We start from the raw sequence: 19,834 nt of genomic DNA on the forward strand, positions 1-19,834 counted from the left end.
TATAGAAAATACCAACGTGTTGAGGAGTAAATATGTATCATACTTGCAATTTTCTTTTTCTTTTTTTTAATATACTTTATTGATTTTTCACAGAGAGGAAGAGAGAGGGATAGAGAGTGAGAAACATCGATCAGCTGCCTCTTGCACACACCGCACTGGGGGTGTGCCCGCAACCAAAGTACATGCCCTTGACCGGAATCGAACCCGGGACCCTTCAGTCCGCAGGCTGATGCTCTATCTAACCGGTTTCGGCTATACTTGCAATTTTCAAACAGTTCTTATACTTAGATACAGAGAGATAACGATAAATGTTAATTGGTAAAATGTTAATATTGGGGGAAATTAGGTTAAAGGTATATGAAAATTCTTTGTACTACTCTTGCAAATTTTCTGAAAGTCTGAAATTAAACAAAAGCTTGAAAATAAATGTTTGCTGGATAAAAGCATGAGACATTACCCAGCACCGTGGGAACTGGGGGGCATTCGGTGTGTGGTGGTCATTGCTAGAAGAGGGGGGTCTGTGGGGGCCGTGAGTTGCCCTTTCACCAGTGGGATCAGAATGTTCTAGGCCAGGGCCTTTCAGACATCCGTGTGCATGCGAATCACCTGGAGGTGTGGCCCGATGCAGGTGCCGGCGTGTGAAGATGCGATGCTGGTTCTCTCACCAGCTCCAGCTGGTGCTCAGGCGCCTTCCTGCTGGTCCCGGGACCAGGGGAGGTGGATACACCTGAGGTGTAAGCCGGGCTTCTTGAGCCGGCTGCTCATTGGGCCCGTCTGGAGAACCAGCTTTACTAGTAATTGCTCTTCCCAGGCGATTCCAGTGCAGCCAGGGTTAGAGCTTCACATTGAGGCCTGCCTGTCTCCTCCTTTCCATCATCTCAAACGCAGGCCCTAAGTCTGAATACCGCCAGGGCTTTTAAGCTAGACTCTTTGCTGCTCTTTTACTCCAACCTACACCTCCAAGCCAGATAGATCTTCCTTGTCCTCCACCATCCAAACACTCCTTGCAAGCTACCTCAAACTCCTCGTCCAGGCATCAGCCCTCGGCGATGTGGCCGACCCAGTCCCTGTCTGCTCTCCAGGCCTCTCCCTGATACTCTGCTCTAGGAGAGCGGCCTTCACCACCCAGAGCCCAGGTTTCACCCTCACACACGGACTGGTAAACCCCCCCCCCCTCGACACACACACACACACACACACACACACACTGTACCTGTCCTAAGTCTCACTCAGAGTGTGGCGCTCTAGTAAGAACCACCACCTAGTTCCTTCCTCCATGGGGCCTCCTCACACGGGCCCCAGCGGGCACTCATGCCCCCCCACCCCCCCAAGGAGAGAACCGGTGGCTCAGAACGGGAGGCGAGGTCCCTGCAGTTGGGACACAGGTCACCCGCTCTTGTTCACCAGCCTGCTATGCATGGGGAAGGGCAGGGAGAGGGCGACTCTGGTGCTGCCCTGGAATTCTGGCCAGGCATCCATTCCCTGCGTCCACGCCCCTGCCCGCTTCCCCACCCACCATTCCACAGCCTCCCGCCTCAGCCCAGCCTGTGGCCAGGAGCTGAGGACCTGCAGGAAATAGGTTTCAGGGAGGTGCCGCCTGGGTTGTCCCCTCAGGGGAGGGTTTGGCCTAGTAGACGAGCAGCTGCTGTTACAAGTTGAAAACCAAACTGAAGACAGGAGACCCGGGAGGTGAGGGATAGGAGAGGACCTCCTTCCCCATTCTCCTACCTCCTTCTCGGCTTCTGTCTCCACTTCCAGGCTCCTCGTCGGGCCCACCTCCTCCAGGCCTCACTTTCCTGGGAAAAGACTTCCCCGGCAGCAGGCCCGCCCATCTCCCAAAGTTCCCTGGGGCGGACGCTGTTTGGCTGCCCGGGGCTGGGCTTCGGGAATCACGAGGCTCGGGGCTGAGCAGGTGCCTCGGTTTACAGAGAATCAGCTGGAACTCGAGGGGGAGCAGCGCTCTCAGCTCAGACTGGCTTCCAGAGGCCCAGGGGCAAGTGGTACTCACCCTCCGGGCAGGCTGCTTGTCTCGGGGTGTCCCAGTGGAAACCTCAGGACTGGCTCAGGGAACCCTCGGGAGGGAGGGGAAGAGGCCCTGCCCGCCTCCCAGTGAAAGCTGTGCCCGCAGTCCCCCTTTGGTTGGGATTTTCAGATTCCAGGCCCTACTCATTCCAGAGGGAGGCAGGCATTTGGGAGCAGATTGAGGTAGACCCTAAAAGAGATGGACATCCCATTCCCAGATCTGGGAACCCCTGTCCCCCCTCCATCCTGCCTCTCCAGTTTCAGACTCATTCCAGGTCCTTCCAGGAAGAAGCCGTCCTCCCACCGCCCGGGCCACCCTGGCGTCGCCACATCCCCTTCTTCCAGGACTCCCTTGGGTGGCCCACGCAGGCCAACACTTATCCCTGGCCTTATGTTTTGCCCCTGATCCTGGCTCCCAGGCGGCTATGGGAACCTACTTGCCAGGCAGATCCTTTCCCATCTGTTAACAAATGCTGTAATTTTCCATTCCCAATCAAGACACCTCACAAATAACTTTAGGGTAGCCGAAACCGGTTTGGCTCAGTGGATAGAGCGTCGGCCTGTGGACTCAAAGGTCCTAGGTTCGATTCTGGTCAAGGGCATGTACCTTGGTTGTGGGCACATCCCCAATGGGGGGTGTGCAAGAGGCAGCTGATTGATGATTCTCTCTCATCAATGTTTCTAACTCTCTATCCCTCTCTTCCTCTCTGTAAAAAATCAATAAAATATATTTAAAACAAAAAAAAATAACGTTAGGCTAACTTTTGGGTACAAGGGGCAATACTGATGCTATAATATTGTATTTTGAAATGATGAGAGGATTTATGACTCCATTAGAAATGATGGTAGGCATTATGGAGAAAATAAGTCAAAATATTTGAAATTGAGGCTGTCATAAAATCCAAGATACATAGTCACCGTCTATGTATTCTCCTATATCCAGGGTAGGCACTTGGTAAATACTGGAATCTTCCTTCTGTTTGACATTTACACCCTGTTTTCCTCACCCTCTCACATCCATCCCATTCATCCCCAATCAACACATGATGTGGTTTTGCCATGAGTCAATCTTTATTGGGTTTGGAAGTAATGAGTTATTGGCACAAGGCTCCATGGGCTTCAAAGTAAATGACAGAAGGAAGTATACATCACGCAGGTGGGAAGGCCGGACAGGGAGGAGTCCCCAAGGACTGAGAGGACCCTGCAGCCAGCCCAGCGGACTGAGGCTGCCCAGACCTGAGGAGAAGCAGCCCTGTCTCGGGGTCTAAGAGGGCCTCTAGTCCTCTCTCAAAGACAATCAGTTCTAGCCTTCATGGAACCTTCTTCCAGCCTTTGAGTCTTTGCCACCAATAGCACCTTGGCAACCGTGAGGACCCTCTGTCCCTCTGAGAAAGCCAGCCTGCTCTCCCTCACCCCGCGGTTCCCAATGGAGCCTCCCCCACCAGGGCAGATCCAGGTCCCTGCAGAGGGAGGAGGGGATGAGTGGAGGAGGGAAGGAGTTGGTTTTAGAGGGTTGGCCACGCCCAGGGATCCCCTGAGGACCTGCTCTTCCCTCCTCTGTGGTGGGTCTTCCACCATATTTGGGGGGTGAGGGAATGGGGGCTTTTCAATAAGAGGGCTGCTGCCCCTCCTCTGAGGGCTCCTCCTCTATGAGCTCCAGGTCAAACTCATCTTCCAGGGACCCTCCGACCGGCAGGAGGCGGAACTTCTTCCCTTTCAGAGTGCACGTGCGATGCTCGAAGTCCAGGACGGCGTTGTGGTCCTGGAGCACGTCGGTGCCGATGATGGCTTCCTCAGCACTGGCGTTGGCCACCAGGAACTCTGCCTTGAGCTTCAGTTTGCCCAGCGACACCACTGTGTCCCAGATGCCCAGGATCTTCATTTCTGCCCCGTTGGCCACTTTGACCACGTTCTCAAAGGGCCGAAGGGTGTCCAGGTCCCCATCCGTGACCTCCTCCCACAGGTTCGGGTGGACCACAGACACCTGGGCCCCGGAGTCCACAAGGAACCTCACGGGCACTTTGCCAATTTTCCCCTTGAGGTAGTAGCCCTTACCCATGCTGTTGGCAAAGACGATCTCCTTGGGCAGGTGGCTGCGGGTGGCGGCGGGGCCCCCGAAGGTCTTCAGCAGGGCGTCCTTCACGGCCAGGTAGTCCCCCTGGTCCTCGGGACTGAGTCCATCGTAGGCCTTCAGGGCGTCCCCCCTGAGGGACTCCTTCAGGAACCTCAGCTGGGTGGCATGGTCCCAATTGTTGAGGTCGTTGATGACCTCAAAGCGGTGCAGCCAGAGGTGGGGGGCTATGTTTGCTCCGTTGAAAGGCTCCGGGATGAAGGCATGCTCCCGGCGGCCGCCCTGGCTCCTGGCTCCGCTCCCGGCCATCCCTCTGCTCTTGTCTGGAACGGCAGCAGCAACCCACGCCAAGCAGAGAAAGCCACAGAGCAGTGACGGCGCAATCACGCTGGAAAACAAGGCCTCTTTAAACAGAGCTGCGGAGGTGCCGGCCTGGGGCAGGCAGAAGGGACCAGGTGAGGGTTGTCTGCTGAACTGCTGGCTGCAGAGGTGGCTACTGTGGCATGCTCGCTCTGCAGAGCCTTTTTGATGCCTAGCCTGGCCCCCGGGCTCCCCTTCTCCTTTGTTCTAGAAGCTCCGCCCCTGCTTGTCCTGCCCTCCTGCCAGCATCCTGCCCAACGAGCAGGATCAGTGCCTCGCCCTTCTACATCCATCCATGAGACTGGCACAGGCCAGCCCACGTTGCCAGCCTCAGTCAGAGGGGGACTACTCAGGTACCCTCCCCAGACAGTGTCCCAGAATAACACATGAGGACGCAGAAGACGTTATGACATCCAGGTGTTGGTCATCAGCTGGAGAAGGAAGGGGGAGGCAGGGATCAGAGGCCCATCAACCTTCAGACTGAGGGAACCCTTTGCCCTCAGCCCCAGGTGACCACTGTGAGTGGTTCAAGGAAGGGAGCTTTCATTAGCTGCACTCCTACTGTGTGAGCATGGGGAAGGCGTTTTCTCATACCTTTTGAACCAGGTGTGGAATCCCATAGGATTCCCCAGAGAGGGAGACAGAAGAGGGTCCCAGGTTCACGAATGCACAGAGACAGTTTTTAAACGATGGGGCACACACATAGCATTTTCCATGAACTCAATTGCTGCAATAATTTTCCCTCGTTGATCACATCTAATTCAGAGTCAGATCTCTTCCAGGCTGGCCTTAGCCCTTGTGCCCTCACTAAGTCCCTGAGTGGGCTGGTGCAGACCTTGAACTCTGGGAGTGAACACCGGAAGCCGGAGCCAGGATCCAGCTCCAGCTCTGGGTGTGCCACGTGTGTTGTCTCCTCTCGATGGAACCTCTCAACTTCCAGGAACCTCCAAAGAGCCCCTTCTCTCCCCTCCCTCACCCCCCACACACACCTGATCATTCATAAAAAGAGCAGCCAGGGAATTTTACTCCCATCTGTTCCCAGAAGGGGGAAGTCTGCCATGTTTGGCAGGAGGAGGTTGGGCTATGTAACCTCCTGCTGCGAGGGTCACCCCATGGATGCTCAGAAGGTGGACCCAGCCCCAGGGCTGGAGCCTGACTTGGGCTTGTGCAGGGAGATTGGGGCTATTTCGGGGGACCCACTCCTATGGCTCCTTCGAATGACACCTCCTCTATGAAGCCTTCTACCCAGTCGAGGGTGTGTTGCAGTGTGCTGTGCTGGTTTATTCACCAGCCTGTAAAGCTCACACAGGTCAGGCAGGTGTGACTGTCTCCAGCCCCCACGGAAACTTATTCTGGGGTCAGCAGGTACTCTCTGCTGGCTCGAGGCCTGGCAGAGTGCTCTCACCACACAGGAGAGATTAAGACGAGAACCAGTGGCATATCTGTGGCTCTGGACTGTTTTCCTGCCCTGTGGCCTATTCCTCACTGGCTACCTGTACCACTCATCCCCTAGGAGCTGGCTGAATCCAGGGGACCCTGGCCCCCATCCTGCCTGGAGACAGTTCCAGGTTCCTGACTCTGAGGAAAGACCCCTCAACCCTGCTACTGTCTTCACCCCTTCCACCTGACACGGTGAGCCAGCAGACAGGCAGCTGGGTCAACACCTCTCACCACAGCTGCCAAGCTAAGGTGGGGCCATTCCAGGAGCCCAGAGGAGGGGGAAATGAAGTCACTGGGAAGGTGTCAAGGGCATGTGGGTCTCTGAAAAGATTGCATAATAAAAATCCTGCAGCAGAGAATGTCCAGGCCACACGCAGGACCAGGAAGCCCCTTCCGCAGGTGGCCTTCTGTGGACAGACTCCCAGCTCCTGGAATGGGCGTTGTTCTGTGGCCCAGGGACCTGACTAGTGGCTTCCTGGCTCCCTGGTATTTGTCACCCACACATACCTGGTCCATTGGCGGTGAGAATGAGTGAGGAGGCTGACATGTGACCAAGGGAGGTGAGAGGCAGGGTGGCTAATCAGCTGGCAAATTATTATAGAACTGCTAGATGCCCCAAACTATGGCTCTTCAAACCACACTAGGAGGAGGCGGGCAAGGAACTTGGGTTGTGGCACTCCACTTGATTGGGTTTGGTGTACATTTTGGCAAAGTCATTTCCTATCCATCGCCTCATTGAGCTTCATAACAACCTGTGAGGCAGACCCGCCTGCCCTCCTCTAGGGTCTGAAGCACAGGGAGCTTGAACATCTGGAAGGCTCGCTTCAGGCCCCAAGATGCCCAATGCATGGAGAAGGGCTTTCTGTAAATAAAACCTAGGAAGTGGGCAAGCTGGGCTCAGGGAGGCGTGCAGCGAGGGCCTGGGGGCTTGTGCTGTTGAGGGCCTCTGACGGGACAAAGATCTAATGAGCAGTAAGTAAGCAAGAGCTGTTGTTGAGTCAAGAATTTTGTGAACCAGTTGTTAAACCAACTGATAGCTTTGTGGAAATATTTACACCACAGAAATTGACAAATTCTAAATTAAGACATTCCCCCCCACTAGGAATCCAATTTATCACCACACCCCTGCATGTTTTCCATCTCCCTCCTCTTCGTCTCCCCACCCCCATCCTGACTCTCCCTGGCAGGCAAAGCCCCATGGCCAGTGCCTATCAAGTTTGTAGCAATCTCCACTCAGACCTGGCCATTTATTGAAATCCTCTCTCTAGCCTAGCTTGCCCCACGTCACTCACAAACTTTACACTTCTGGGTCCCTTGGCTTGAGACAGGGGGCCTTTTGCAGGGAGGTCCCCAGGCTGGGGGTTCACACAGTCCCATCTGGGATCCCTAAAACAGAAGCACACGGAGCTGGTGGTTACCAGGAGAGCTGGGATGGGCTGAGTTTAGGGACTAGTCTCTGACTAGGGTCAAGTAAATTCTCAAGTTCCCTTAACCCTTGGGAGGTGCCCACACATGGACCACCCCAAAACCACTCAGGTACCTCAAAACTGTCATGCTATTGCTACACTGATGAGCTAAACCAGCTGGGGCAAACCAGGTGTCACCTCCCAGAACCTTAGAAATCGTGGCTAATTATTGACAAGCATAGCTAGGTATTGGGGCAGGAACACCCTCATTATTATCCATTAGCATCTCCTGAGTGTGTTCTGAAGCAGGCACACGGCACTTAACCCGAGAGGAGGAAAACCAGGACAGTAAACAGGAAGGACTGAGGGAGTCCCCACCTCCACATCCCCTCACTGAGATCACGAGGCTGGGAACTCTGCCTGCACCACCCGGCCCCAGCTTCCCAGCGCCCCTTCGCCGCTTCTCCCCCTACTCCTACCGCCCCCTCCCAGAACAGGGCCCCTGAGAACTGAAGCTCTTGGTGGGCAATGAGGACGCGTCTTCTCTGTGCTGTTTGCTGCCTGACGAGCACCGAGGGCACTGGTGTGGGCAGGAGCCTGAGCTTTCAAGTCCTGAGGGTGGAGGCAGGGCCCAGCGATGCAGGGTGGGCTGGGAGGGGACCTGGACATTCTCAGGACTTTTTTTTTTTTTTTTTTTAGCAAATAGCTGAGAGACCTTATGGATTTGGGTGCCGCGGTGAGGCCCAGGCTGGAACAGAGGGAGGGTCGGGAAAGGTGCAGCAAGTCCTACAGGGCACAGGCTCATGAGGAGGATGGGGAGAGAGGGAAGGGGATTCTGGTCAAGGGCACATTCCCCGGGGTTGCAGGCTCGATCCTCAGTGCAGAAGGCAGTCGATCAATTATTCTCTCTCCATCATTGATGTTTCTGTCTCTCTCTCCCTTTCTCCTCCTCCCTGATATCAATAAAAATAATTTTAAAAATAAATAAATAAATAGAATGAGAAATCATCAGATTTGTATGGAACCACAAAAGCCCCCAAATAATCAAAACAAATCCTGAAAAAGAGCGAAGCTGGAGGTATCATACTACCTGACTTCAAATTAGACTGTAGAGCATGATAACTGAAACCGCATGGTATTGGCAGAGAAACACACACAGAACAACAGGAGGTGCAGCGTCTCCATTTGACCTGTGGAGTCACAGGGGCCCTCACTCAGAAAGGTCCAAGCTTGGTCTGATGCTCTGCTATAGCTGTCTTGAAATTCCCAATAATTTATTTTTATTTATTTATTTTTTAAATCCTCACCAGAGGATATTTTTCCATTGATTTTTAAAGAGAATGGAAGGGAGGGAGAGACACAGAAAGAAACATCGATGTGAGAGAAACACACCGATTGGTTGCTTCCCGCAGGTGTCTGAACAAAGGCCGGGGATTGAGCCTACAACTGAGGCATGTGCCCTTGACCGCAACTGAACCCGGGACCCTTCAATCCACAGGCCGATGCTCTATCCATTAAGCAAAACCCTGGGTGAAATTCCCAATAATTTTGAATAAGGGGCCCACACTTTTGTTTTGCACCAGACCTTGTAAATTATGAGACTGGTGTCTCCAACCAACCTAATGGGGACTTCCCTTCACACACACACACACACACACACACACTACCAATGCACATACACACACAATACAAACATATACACTCCCCACCACTATATACTGTGCACATGTAAAACACATTATACACACACAGTCACTACAGTTCACAGTTCAAAACAGCTGAGAAATTGGGTAACCTGCATATAGATTCAGCTCCCACATTTCATTTTACATATTTATCTGCACACATTTACATTGAGCATTAAAACCATATTTATTGGAGGCACCTGCTGTTTATTAGCCTCTGGGCACACTTGCTGGCTCAGAAGACTAGGCAGGTCCCCATCACCATGGCTTACAAGCCAATGAAAACAGGATGCAGATGTTTAACCGCCCAGTTTTGGAGAGTTTAAGACCAACGTGTATGTGCAGGTCGACCACTTGAAGCAGCCCCATTACAGCCACGCCGCTTTGAAAGCGGGTCATCTGCCGCCTGCCCTCCCACGTTGTGAGGCCAAGGGCAGGATTCCTCCATTGTTGCCACCTCTGGGCACTCGCCACCACGCGAGGGGTCCCACTTGGGTACACAGCTCCCACCCAGCCCTCTGATGCCCCAGCCCGGGGTTGGTGTGAGTGTCCCAGGAGCTGGGCCACAGCGGCTCCCAGCATTCTGTCAGCGGTTACGGCCTCGGGTCCTCAAGCTGAAAGGAGGAGCAAAGGGGTGTCTTCTGCACAGAAGTCCCAAGGACGCATATGAGAGCCCGGTGAAGGCTGGTGGCTCTGACCAAGGCACGGCATGTGGGAAACCCAAAGCAGTAGCAGGTCCCTTACTCCCCAGACACAAACCCGGACGACCAGCGCCACTGTCCCCAGCAGAAATGACGGCCAAACACACTTGGGCAAGACAGCTTTGTCTTAACTGGTCCCTTTCTTGGTCCCTGCCACAGCCTCGCTGACACAGGCCGGCCTCTGGCAGGGCCTTTCCTATTCTCCATTGTCCCAGAGGCTCTTCCTCCCATTTGGGTTGCCACCCATTTCAGATCTCCCACCCAAAGCGGCCCAGCTCAGCCCATCAAAGGCACCCCCCGTCAGCTGGCAGCGAGATGCTCGGTGCTAATCGTGGCCCTGGAGGGGCCTGGAGTGTTCAGGCAATAGTGACCCTGGGCCCTCCTGCCACAGCCAGCCCAGGGCCAGGGCCAGGGCCAGGGCCTACAGAGAGTGGGCCAGAGCAAGTTGCTGACTAACTCCCTAGCAGCCCAATATGCCAAAACCGGTTCTTTCCCTGTTTTTATCTATCAATCAAATCTGAAGATTACTTAAGGTGTTCTGAAGGCCGCCCCACTCCTCTCCTCACAGCCCAGCCCTGTAAATTGGGCTTCCGCCTTCTTCCCAATTCCTGATGCCCTCACCCTAGACCAAGCCCTCATCCCTTCCTGCTCTGGTTTCTGCCAGGCTCCCTCCATGGATGCCCAGGGTTCTGCGTGGCCAGAGGAACTGCCTCTGCAGAGCCCCTCCCCCACTTAAGTGAAATTTGTAAGACAGACCAAATAGCTCCTATTAACCCATTTCCAACAAACATTCCTGAAATTTATTAAATGTTCAGGTTATCAAAATACACAGACTGGGCAATCTTTAGATACAAGTGGGCTTCCAATGACACTAGGGAACTTGGCTCAGAGGTAGACACATGGGAGACTTTTGTCCAACTTAAAATACCTCAAAGGCAGCTTTGATCTAATCCTGAAATAGTTTAATTGCTGCTAATGCTAACTGGTATTGTGAGCAATGCAAACATATAAAATAACCTCAACATGAAGAACTGCTTCGTTTGAACCCATTGCCAACTTAGCTTTGCTCCTAACTTACAGAAGAAGGGGGACAAAGCAGGGCCCCTCCCTCTGGCATGTCACAGTGGTCTTCCTTCTTTACCATCCAGGAGAAGTAGAGGGAGGCAGGAATGGGCAGAAGAAAAAAAAACAGTTTCCATGTATGGAAATCTCCAGGTTATTGGTAGCAACAGTAATGAACATTTATTGAGTACCTACTATGTGCCAGACACCATGCTGGAGGCTGTAAATTAGTAAAAGGCACTCTGAGAGTCTGCAGCACCGATGGAGATGAGCAATGTCAGATAAGTGGGTTGATTCAATTCCATACATATTTCTTAAGGCCACCTCTGCCTCATGAAGAGCGGTGAGTCAGCTCTAAGCCCCACCCTCACTGAGCGCTCAGGTGAGTGTGGCGATAGACTGATACAGAGAGATGGGTATGGGACATGGGCAAGATGGTTGCCAAGGAGCGTTGGGCAACTCAGCGCCCCGGAAGTCAGCCGATGTTATCTAAGAAAAACCATGAAACCAGTGTTAAAGGGAGGCCTGCATTAGCACTGAACGTGGCTCCACTGCTGCTCATGAAGGGATTTTGGGGTGAAGGGATTTGGAGGTGAAGGCCATGGCACTGAGCCACTGGTGCGGGCACACTGACAGGAGGGAGCTGAGGGGTGGGATTAGTCTCTGGATAAAATAGTCCAGTTAAGAATATGTGGATAAGCCCTGGCTGGTTTGGCTCAGTGGATGGAGTGTCGGCCTGTGGACTGAAGGGTCCCAGGTTTGATTCTAGTCAAGGGCACATGTAGGGAGTGTGCAAGAGGCAGCCGATCAATGATTCCCTCTCATCATTGATGTTGCTATCTCTCTCTCTCCTTCTCCCTTCCTCTCTGAAATCAATAAAAGTATATTTTTAAAATAAATAATAAACAAATAAATAAATAAAAATATATTTAAAAAAATATATGTGTATAAGTATAGGGAAATAAACGGGGAGGAAATACACCAAAACAATAACAGTACTGATTTTTGGATAGTAGAATCACAGATGATCTCAATTTTCTACTATATACATTTTGAGAATATATTCTTTACTAGTAATAAGAAAACAGCATTTAAAAATATTTTTTAAATTGTTCCTGCAATTTTCTGTAAGCTTAAAGCTATTTCCAAATAAAAAAGTTTTTAACCAGAGGTAAATGCATCCGTTCAATTTTGCTCTGAACCTAAAACTGATCTAAAAAATGAAGACTGTTAAAAAATGTTTTTAAGTTCTTAAAAAGGCAGTTAAAGTAGATCAATAAAATAGTAAACAGATGCTTAAAGAAGGTGTTATTAAATAACATTAACAATAGTAATATCTTTGAAGCTAAATGACGGGTATAAGAGGGATGTTCATTTGCATTTCCCACAACTTTTGGGTGTGCTTGAAATTTTTCCAGAGTAAAAAGTAAAATAATAAGTAAACAAAACTCTGTGCCAAGACCCTGCCTGGCCTGCCCAGTTCTAGGCCTGCTGCATGCCACCTGTCCACAGCCCCAGAACTGCTCTGTACTTATACACATATCAGGCCAGGCCGCCTCAGCCACGTCTCAGTGTCCCTGCTCGGCGTCCGCTCCAGTGCCCATCACAGAGATTCTCAGCGAACTCGGCTGCAGCACCAGCCTGCACCCTGGCCCCAGGCCCCAGGCCCCAGGTGGGCACCCAGCCCTCAACCATGGCCGCAGCACAGCCCTGACCTATAGACAGCTTCCCAGGCAGGTCTCCCTGTCCCGTACCCTCTTTCCTTCATGGGCTCCCCTCTCTCACCCGAGTCAGCATGCCCCAATCTCTCACAGCTTAAAAACGAAACCCCCTCAGACAAGGACTATTTCACTCCTTTTCCCAGTCAGTTTCTACAAGGGCTGATGTACACTTGCAGGGCCACGGCCAGCTTGGGTGCTCCACTGTGGGCCTGTGGGGGCTGAAATCTAGCTTCCACCCCTCTCCCCGAGCCCGAGTGCTGGCAAGAGGGTTTGATCTGCCTGGAGGAAGGCGTGTCCCTCTCTAACTCGCACAAAGGCACCATATGGTCTACATGAGCCCTGCTTTCTTCCTCTCAGGGTGACATCTCCACTCACTGCCAAAGCCCCGGCTCCTGCCACGCCCTCCGCGCACCCGTACCCAGGGCACCTGTGTCCTCCCTGGGCCACATCCCACGGCCCCTTCAGGAATTTGATTTTCTGAAGCATCTGCATCGCTGTTTCCTCCTCGGTCTTTTCTGCCCCCCCCACCCCCACCTTGGCTTCTGTGACCCAAGTTTCTGGATCTTGTGAAGGGATTAAGAAGCATAAATAGATATACAAAATAGTCATGGGGATATGAAGTACAGCACAGGGAATATAGTTACTAATGTAACACCTATGTATGGTGCCAGGTGGGTCCTGGAAATATTGGGGGAATAGGTGTAAAGTATATGATTGTCTAACCATTATGCTGTACACCTGAAACTAACACAAAATAATAATGAATGTATACTATGACTGAAAAATACAGTTTAAAAAATTAAATAATAAAAAGACCACTTCCCTCAGTCTTTCTTGGGCTTTCCCACATCTGTCTCCCTGGCCTCGCCCCGCTCCTCTGTTCCAGCTGCCCACTGCCACATCCACCTACAAGTGTGGCTTCAGTTGAAAGCGTTATCTTCTCCCCAGTCCCTCTCTGCCTCCTCTGTTCTTCATCTGGGCAAAAGGCACCACCCTCTAACCGGTTCCCCAGTCAGCACCCCCGGAGCCACCTGACCTCCCTCCTCTCACTGCCCTGTCTGGTGAGTAATGGGTGGCCATGTCCTCCTGAGCCTCTCTCTCTCACCTCCCTCTGCATCCCCACTGTCCTATTCAGGCCCAGCTATTACAACAGTCTCCCTGCAGGCCGCCCTGCCTCCTGGCCCTCTGCGTTAATCCACTCCTCAGGGCAGCCAGAGTCCTGGCAAGTACGTCTCTTCATGCCACTCTGCTCAACATTCCTCCGTGGCTCCTCAGCCCAAAAGCAAATCCTGACTCTCAAGATGGCACTAGAGGCCTCCTCCCTAGCTCATGGTCCACTGACGCTAAGTGGCCCATATTTCCCCAAACATGACAGGCCTTTTTTCTGCCTTTTCACAAGCCACTCACTTGGCCAGGCTAGTCTTCCCCATACCCCAGTTCTCATGGCAAACCCCAACTCTTCCCTCAGAAGTCAGCTAAGGTGTTACCACCTCGGGAAGTCTCCCGTGGTTTCTCCAGCAGACTGAGGGTCTCCCTCCCCTAAGCTGCCATCACACGAACTGCAAGCATGCTCCCGGACACCAGGTCCAGACCATTCTGAGCGGGAGCACTAGGCATGCAAGTTGTGCTCATCCATACCCAGGCTGTCCTCCAAGCTCAGCTCACTGCACCCTTTGGCCTGCTCCTCCTCAGCAGTCGCTCGCTCCTGTGTGGCTTTGAAGGTCAGGCTCCACAGTGCTGTTTTCGCTGGTTGGCCAGTGGCAATTAAGTTTTTCTTTACTGTGATTATAGTAAGAAAGATATTTCTCACCCTAACTGGTTTGACTTGGTGGATAAAGAATCAGCCTGCAGACTGAAGGGTCCCAGGTTCGATTCTGGTCAAGGGCATGTACTTTGGTTGCACGCACATCCCCAGCTGATCAATGTTTCTCATAGATATTTCTAACTCTCTATCCTTCTCCCCTCCTCTCTGTAAAAAAATCAATAATATATATATATATATATATATATTTTTTTTTTTTGAAAGGAGATATTTCTCATCATACTCCAGTATACATATGCAATACATTAGGTACATATACCTATCTATAAATATACGTGCTCTCAATAATATATTCACATAGTATATATTATTAGTCTGTTATATCATAATTCTTTATCATATATTTAACATTAATACATTACCTATTATGTATTTAATATTTTATGTATACTTACTTTTGCATATAGCTGAAACAAAATGTATTTCTTACATGCAATGTACTCTGACATTTTCTGTTTTGCTCCTGTTTATTAAATGCTGGTGATGACACTGAATTAAGCTCCCAGCCCACAGACTGCCCCGCCCATCTGAAGCCGCTGCTGTGGCCCGGGGGATCAGTAAGGGCTTCCAGCGGGAGCAGCGTGACAGAGGGGGATCAGAACGCACATCTCAAACGTTCTAAGGGAAGACGCCAATTTTGTAAATTTCCTATCTGTCATGTATTTTACTTTTAAAAAACATAATAAAAATGAAATACTGAAAAATAAAAGAATAAAGATACGTTTTAAATGCAAGCCCTGGCACGTATTACTAGCTGCAGCAGGCCCCGTGGAGTGGCAGCAGGAGCGTGCTGGGCAGTGCACACCAGGCAGCGGCCAGAGGCATGAGGTGGCTTTGCCAGTCCTTTTGATGCCCCACGCCCTCGGCATGTGCCACAACGGCCCTCCCTGTCTCTGTCCTGAAGCCATTCCAGGGCCAACAGTCTAAGGGGCTTTACTGAGGAAAAGGGGCTGCAGTGCAGTCACCTGCCTTGTCAGGAGGGCCAGCTGCCTGAGTTCGAATCCTGCCTCAGCCACTAACTGGCTGTGACAGTGGATAAAGGACTTAACCTCTCCACGCCTCAGTTTCCTCCCAGGATTGTCCCAGCAGATGAATAAAGCAAATCGGTACCTCAGAGCCTGGCCCAGGGCCAGAACGGGGTTGACACCCGCCTTCTAGATGTCATGGTTATGATGATGCTGTCGTTGCTTGTCTCGGAGTCGCCTTGTCCTCACAAGCCCCTCCTCTTGGTGCCTCATCCACCTCAGCTCTTTGCCTCTTCTCTGCCCCTCACTCTCAGAAGATGTTTGGCTGGCATCCTATGTGGCAGAAAAAATAGTATATAAATGAGTGTGCAATAAATTTTATTGACATAAAAGATGTTTAGCAATTTACAAATAATAATAAAATGTATAGTACTCTCCACTGTAAATTGCATAGAGCAAATTGAGTCTTACAAATGCTTTCATTGATTTTTAGTGACATGCTGAATCCATACCCAAACTATAATTGACAAATGAGTGTACCGTATTTTTCGGACCATAAGACGCTCCGGACCATAAGACGCACCAGTTTTTAGAGAAGGGAAATGAAGAAAAAAAGATTCTGAAACAAATAGTGTCCTAAAATATTTTATGTGCATTAAAACCCAACATCACAGTCATAAACACATGTAATCAACCCTGTAAAGTAAACAGCAGCATTTAGAACCATTTTAGAGCCGGGCAAGCACACAGAGACCACACAGAGCCGGGCAAGTAAAAAAACTTTTTTTTTAAAGTATATGTGTAGGCTATATTTGGACCATAAGACGCAGGGACTTTTTCCCCCCACTTCTGGGGGGGAAAAAGTGCGTCTTATGGTCCGAAAAATACGGTAGTTCCTATGTAAATGCCAGTTGATAGTTTTATTTGTGGCAACTACTAAGGAAAAAAAAAGTGATAGACACAAGTTGGAACTTCACTTGTTTGTCAGTGATGTGAGCATATTTTCACTGAGTGAGAGCATAGCTTTTGGACACTGGAAGAACTTTGGCTCAATTTTTCTATGCAATTTACCATGCAGTGGCTACAGACACAATATACATTTAAGTTTAAGGTGCATTAACATTTTCTCTATAACTTTCTTAAGTCTAGACAGTCAACAAACAATAAATCAACCCCTGATGTGTGGGGTTTGTAAACTTCTATGGTGTAAATATTTCCACCTGACCAATTTCAAGCTATTAATATGATGTCCTGAATGCAGAGTTGGGAAGGACAGCATAGTAACACATTATATAGAACAAAAAAGGAGAGTGGTTCAGGGAGGAGAGGGTGCTTCGCACATACCAAGTATGGCAAAGATCGAGAAGTACCCGAGGATTTTAGCAATTTGGGGTCCACTGGTGGCCCTGGTGACATTGGGTGAAGGAAGTGTGGCTGGCGAGGAAAAGTGCAGGGCAGCAAAGGGAAGGAGGAGGTTGGGAAACTGGGATGATGGCTACCAGGGCTGTGGGGTCCCTAGGGAGGCCAGCAAGGGGGTGGACCCCCACTCCCCCTGAAATATTCGCCTCTGGGCGGTGGAAGAACTGCCGTTATGGAGATGAGCCAGGACGCTAGGCTGGAAGGAGGCAGGCAAGTGTTCAGACTGACCAGCCAGGAAGCCGGACTCTGGGAAGCAGGTACCAAATGGAGGGAGAAGTACAAGAGTTCTACTGGGGCGGTGATACCTGGGAGGGGGAGCAGGAAGAGGCAGAGAAGGCCTTCAGGAGCAGAGCAGGCAGGACAGCAGGCCTCTGACCTGGGGCAGCAGTGGCCGAGCCCTCACACCCTGCCATGCTCACTGCTGGCTGCAGCTGACAGGCACATACCCCCCACCCAACCTCTCCGGCTCCCTCTGGCAGGGAGGACTAAGCAGCACTCCCTCCACAGCAGGGTGCTCCCCGCCTGGTTACCTCTGATTTCCCAGAGAAGCGGGATTTGGATTGTTGCCCAAGGTACAGCGAAGAGATGACATATACGGGTAGATGACCACAGAGGAGGCTTGGAAGAATCCTAGGGAAGCAGAGAGGCTGAGGTCTGGCTGTGAGCGGAGGCCTAGCGTGTGTGGCAGCTGCAGTCCTCCCACTGGGGAGGCAGAGCTGGCAGAAGGTTGATGGGACCCAGAGCTGAGATGACCAAGCCCAGTCAGGGGCCGTGGCAGGACAGAGGAGAGAGGGGTTGGCAGGTTTGGGGCAGACGTGAGGGAGAAGGTCTGCGCCTTCAGGAGAGGGAGGAGAGGACAGGCTGGAGGGGAGGGTGTGGGGAAACTCCAGGTGGAGGGCAGGGGTGGTGGGAGTTGTGGAAGAAAACTCTGGCAAGGAGAAGCCTGGGATCAGAAAGCGAGGACTCTGATAGAATGGGTATGGGGATTGACAAGGTTAGGTGGGCAGGAGGGCAGGGAGCCATGAGGCCAGGCTGTTCTTAGGATGTGGGGTCATGAGCTGGTGACATCCCTGCCACATCCCCTGTCAGCTAGCAGCCCTGTACCCCTGTGTCTGAGCCCCCAGAGTTCATGGGGACAGAGCTGGTCCTCGGGCACATGCCTGGCAGCTCCCTCAGCCTTTAACGAATTAGTAAATTGAAAACACCCGAAACCTCTTGAGGAAAAGATTGTAGCAGGTACATTTGAATTTGCCAAGAGACTTTGCTACCAGATTAGTGATAGAGGCCAAGTCCATGGTTTTCCCTCTGTGATTCCACATTTTCGTCGGTAAAATGTGGGCCTTGCTGAGTGATAAGGGGAAAGAAGTGGAGTAAAGGAGATGCAAGCCAGAATGCCCCTCCTGAGTGGGTGCCAAAGATTATTTACCGAAAGACGAGTCAGAGGAACATGAAGGATCAGTGAGACTGCCTATTTGATGTCCCCTTCCTTTCCCTATGGTTAAGGCACTTGCTTTGGGGCTGAGCCTGGGCCCATTTCTAGACGGCCTGGGGCCACAGGCATACGCTGGGGACTGCACACCTCCGGGCACAAGGGCAGATACCTGTCCTTACTCAAAAGCTACAGGAAGTTGCTAAATGGGCCAAAAGAAGAACCAGCTTGCTTACTGCTCTCTGCTCTCTCCCCACACTCCGCTGTTGCTTCATTAGGGTCAAAGCAGGCAAGATAAAATCTGTCCGACTCACAGCTCGAAGATGCAGGAGTGAGAAATGTGGCCCCACTGCAGCTCGGCCCACCCAGGACCCCTCTGCCAATGGGCCACGGCCTCTGGGCTTCCCTATTCTGATCTCTCGTGAGATCCAAATCTGCTTTTATTTCTGGATGGTGGATCTCCTCTGACAAGAATTTGGGTATAAGTCAGGGAGGGTGGGAACCCACGATCCCCGCACCGCTGCTCTCAGCCACTGGCTTCACAGAGGGGCTGCGGAGGCCGTTTTCCTTGGAGGCCAGGCCCAGCCGCACAGCGTCTCACTCACTCCAATCTGATCTTGGATGGGCGGCCTTCACCCCGACCCAACCCTGGGGGGGTCTGGAACAAGTCATGAGTCAGCCTCTGAGCCCTGTGGTTGAGTGGAAGCTCTCAGGCAGGCCATGGGACCCCCTGGAGACTCTCCTATCCAGGAGAGACCATAACCAAGACATGTTCCTGCATATGAAACACTTCCTTCCTGGAATCTGACATGGGGCCTTTGCCCAGAGGTGTTTTTAATCATTATTGTTGAAATCTCTTCAGAATTATTTGAGTGAATGAATGACATGGACATTGAGTCAGGAGTTTTCAAAACCTGTAAGCTTCTGGGTTAGAAAACCCTTTACCAGCCTCTTTTGTTTTGTTTTAATATATTTTATTGATTTTTTTACAGAGAGGAAGAGAGAAGGATAGAGAGCTAGAAACATCGATGAGAGAGAATCATCAATCAGCTGCCTCCTGCACACTCCCTACTGGGGATGTGCCCGCAACCAAGGTACATGCCCTTGACCGGAATCGAACCCGGGACCCTTCAGTCCACAGGCCGACGCTCTATCCACTGAGCCAAACCAGTGCCGGCCAGCTTCTTTTATTTCACTAAGAGACCCCACCTCACCTCACCAGGGGACACCATGGCAGACCCCTTCTCCCTGCAGGTTCAGCACGAGACACACACTATACACACACTACACACACACACACACACACACACACTGACGTAGCACAAACTGGACAAAAATGTAAGAATTCAATTTCATCTAATCATTTTTTTCATTATGGGATTTTCCAATGTCTCAAAATAAAATTACAACCCCAAGCAAGCCTATATAAGAAAACAACCCAGAGACACTGGCAGCAAGCCCACTGTGGGCAGGAAATCACCTCAAGGGAAACTCTGCTCCCTCCACGGGTTCTGTAATCATTTCAGAGGTGTCATTCCTGCTCCTCCGACCACATCATAAGTTGTGTAAGATGTTATCGAAAGAGCATAGGGCTGAAAGGCAGAAACCTCAAGTTCCAAACCCACAGGGCCTGCAAGTCACTGTGATCTTGGGTGAACCCCTTAGCATCGCTGGACTGTCCTGCCCAAGTGTGAAATGAAGGGTGGCCTTCAGAACTTCCGTCTGAGATTC

General features: G+C 51.3%; 1 protein-coding gene and 1 long non-coding RNA gene across 2 annotated transcripts; both read right to left on the reverse strand.

The window, feature by feature from the left end:
• Positions 1 to 3,074: 3,074 nt before the first annotated feature.
• Positions 3,075 to 4,761, reverse strand: ASPRV1 (aspartic peptidase retroviral like 1). Its single transcript, XM_036435637.2, is given in 2 exon segments — positions 3,075 to 4,566; positions 4,569 to 4,761. Coding segments are annotated over 2 exon segments (1,116 nt in total). The 5' UTR covers positions 4,747 to 4,761; the 3' UTR covers positions 3,075 to 3,628.
• A 680-nt stretch (positions 4,762 to 5,441) lies between these two features.
• Positions 5,442 to 18,226, reverse strand: LOC123652230. Its single transcript, XR_006741442.1, has 3 exons — positions 18,101 to 18,226; positions 15,401 to 15,588; positions 5,442 to 7,279 (listed from the first exon to the last, which is right to left on the reverse strand). It is a non-coding gene; the product is annotated as an uncharacterized LOC123652230 (long non-coding RNA).
• Between the last annotated feature and the right edge of the window lie 1,608 nt (positions 18,227 to 19,834).

Source organism: Pipistrellus kuhlii, unplaced genomic scaffold (genome assembly GCF_014108245.1).
Source record: "Pipistrellus kuhlii isolate mPipKuh1 unplaced genomic scaffold, mPipKuh1.p scaffold_m20_p_13, whole genome shotgun sequence".
Taxonomy (NCBI): Eukaryota; Metazoa; Chordata; class Mammalia; order Chiroptera; family Vespertilionidae; genus Pipistrellus; species Pipistrellus kuhlii.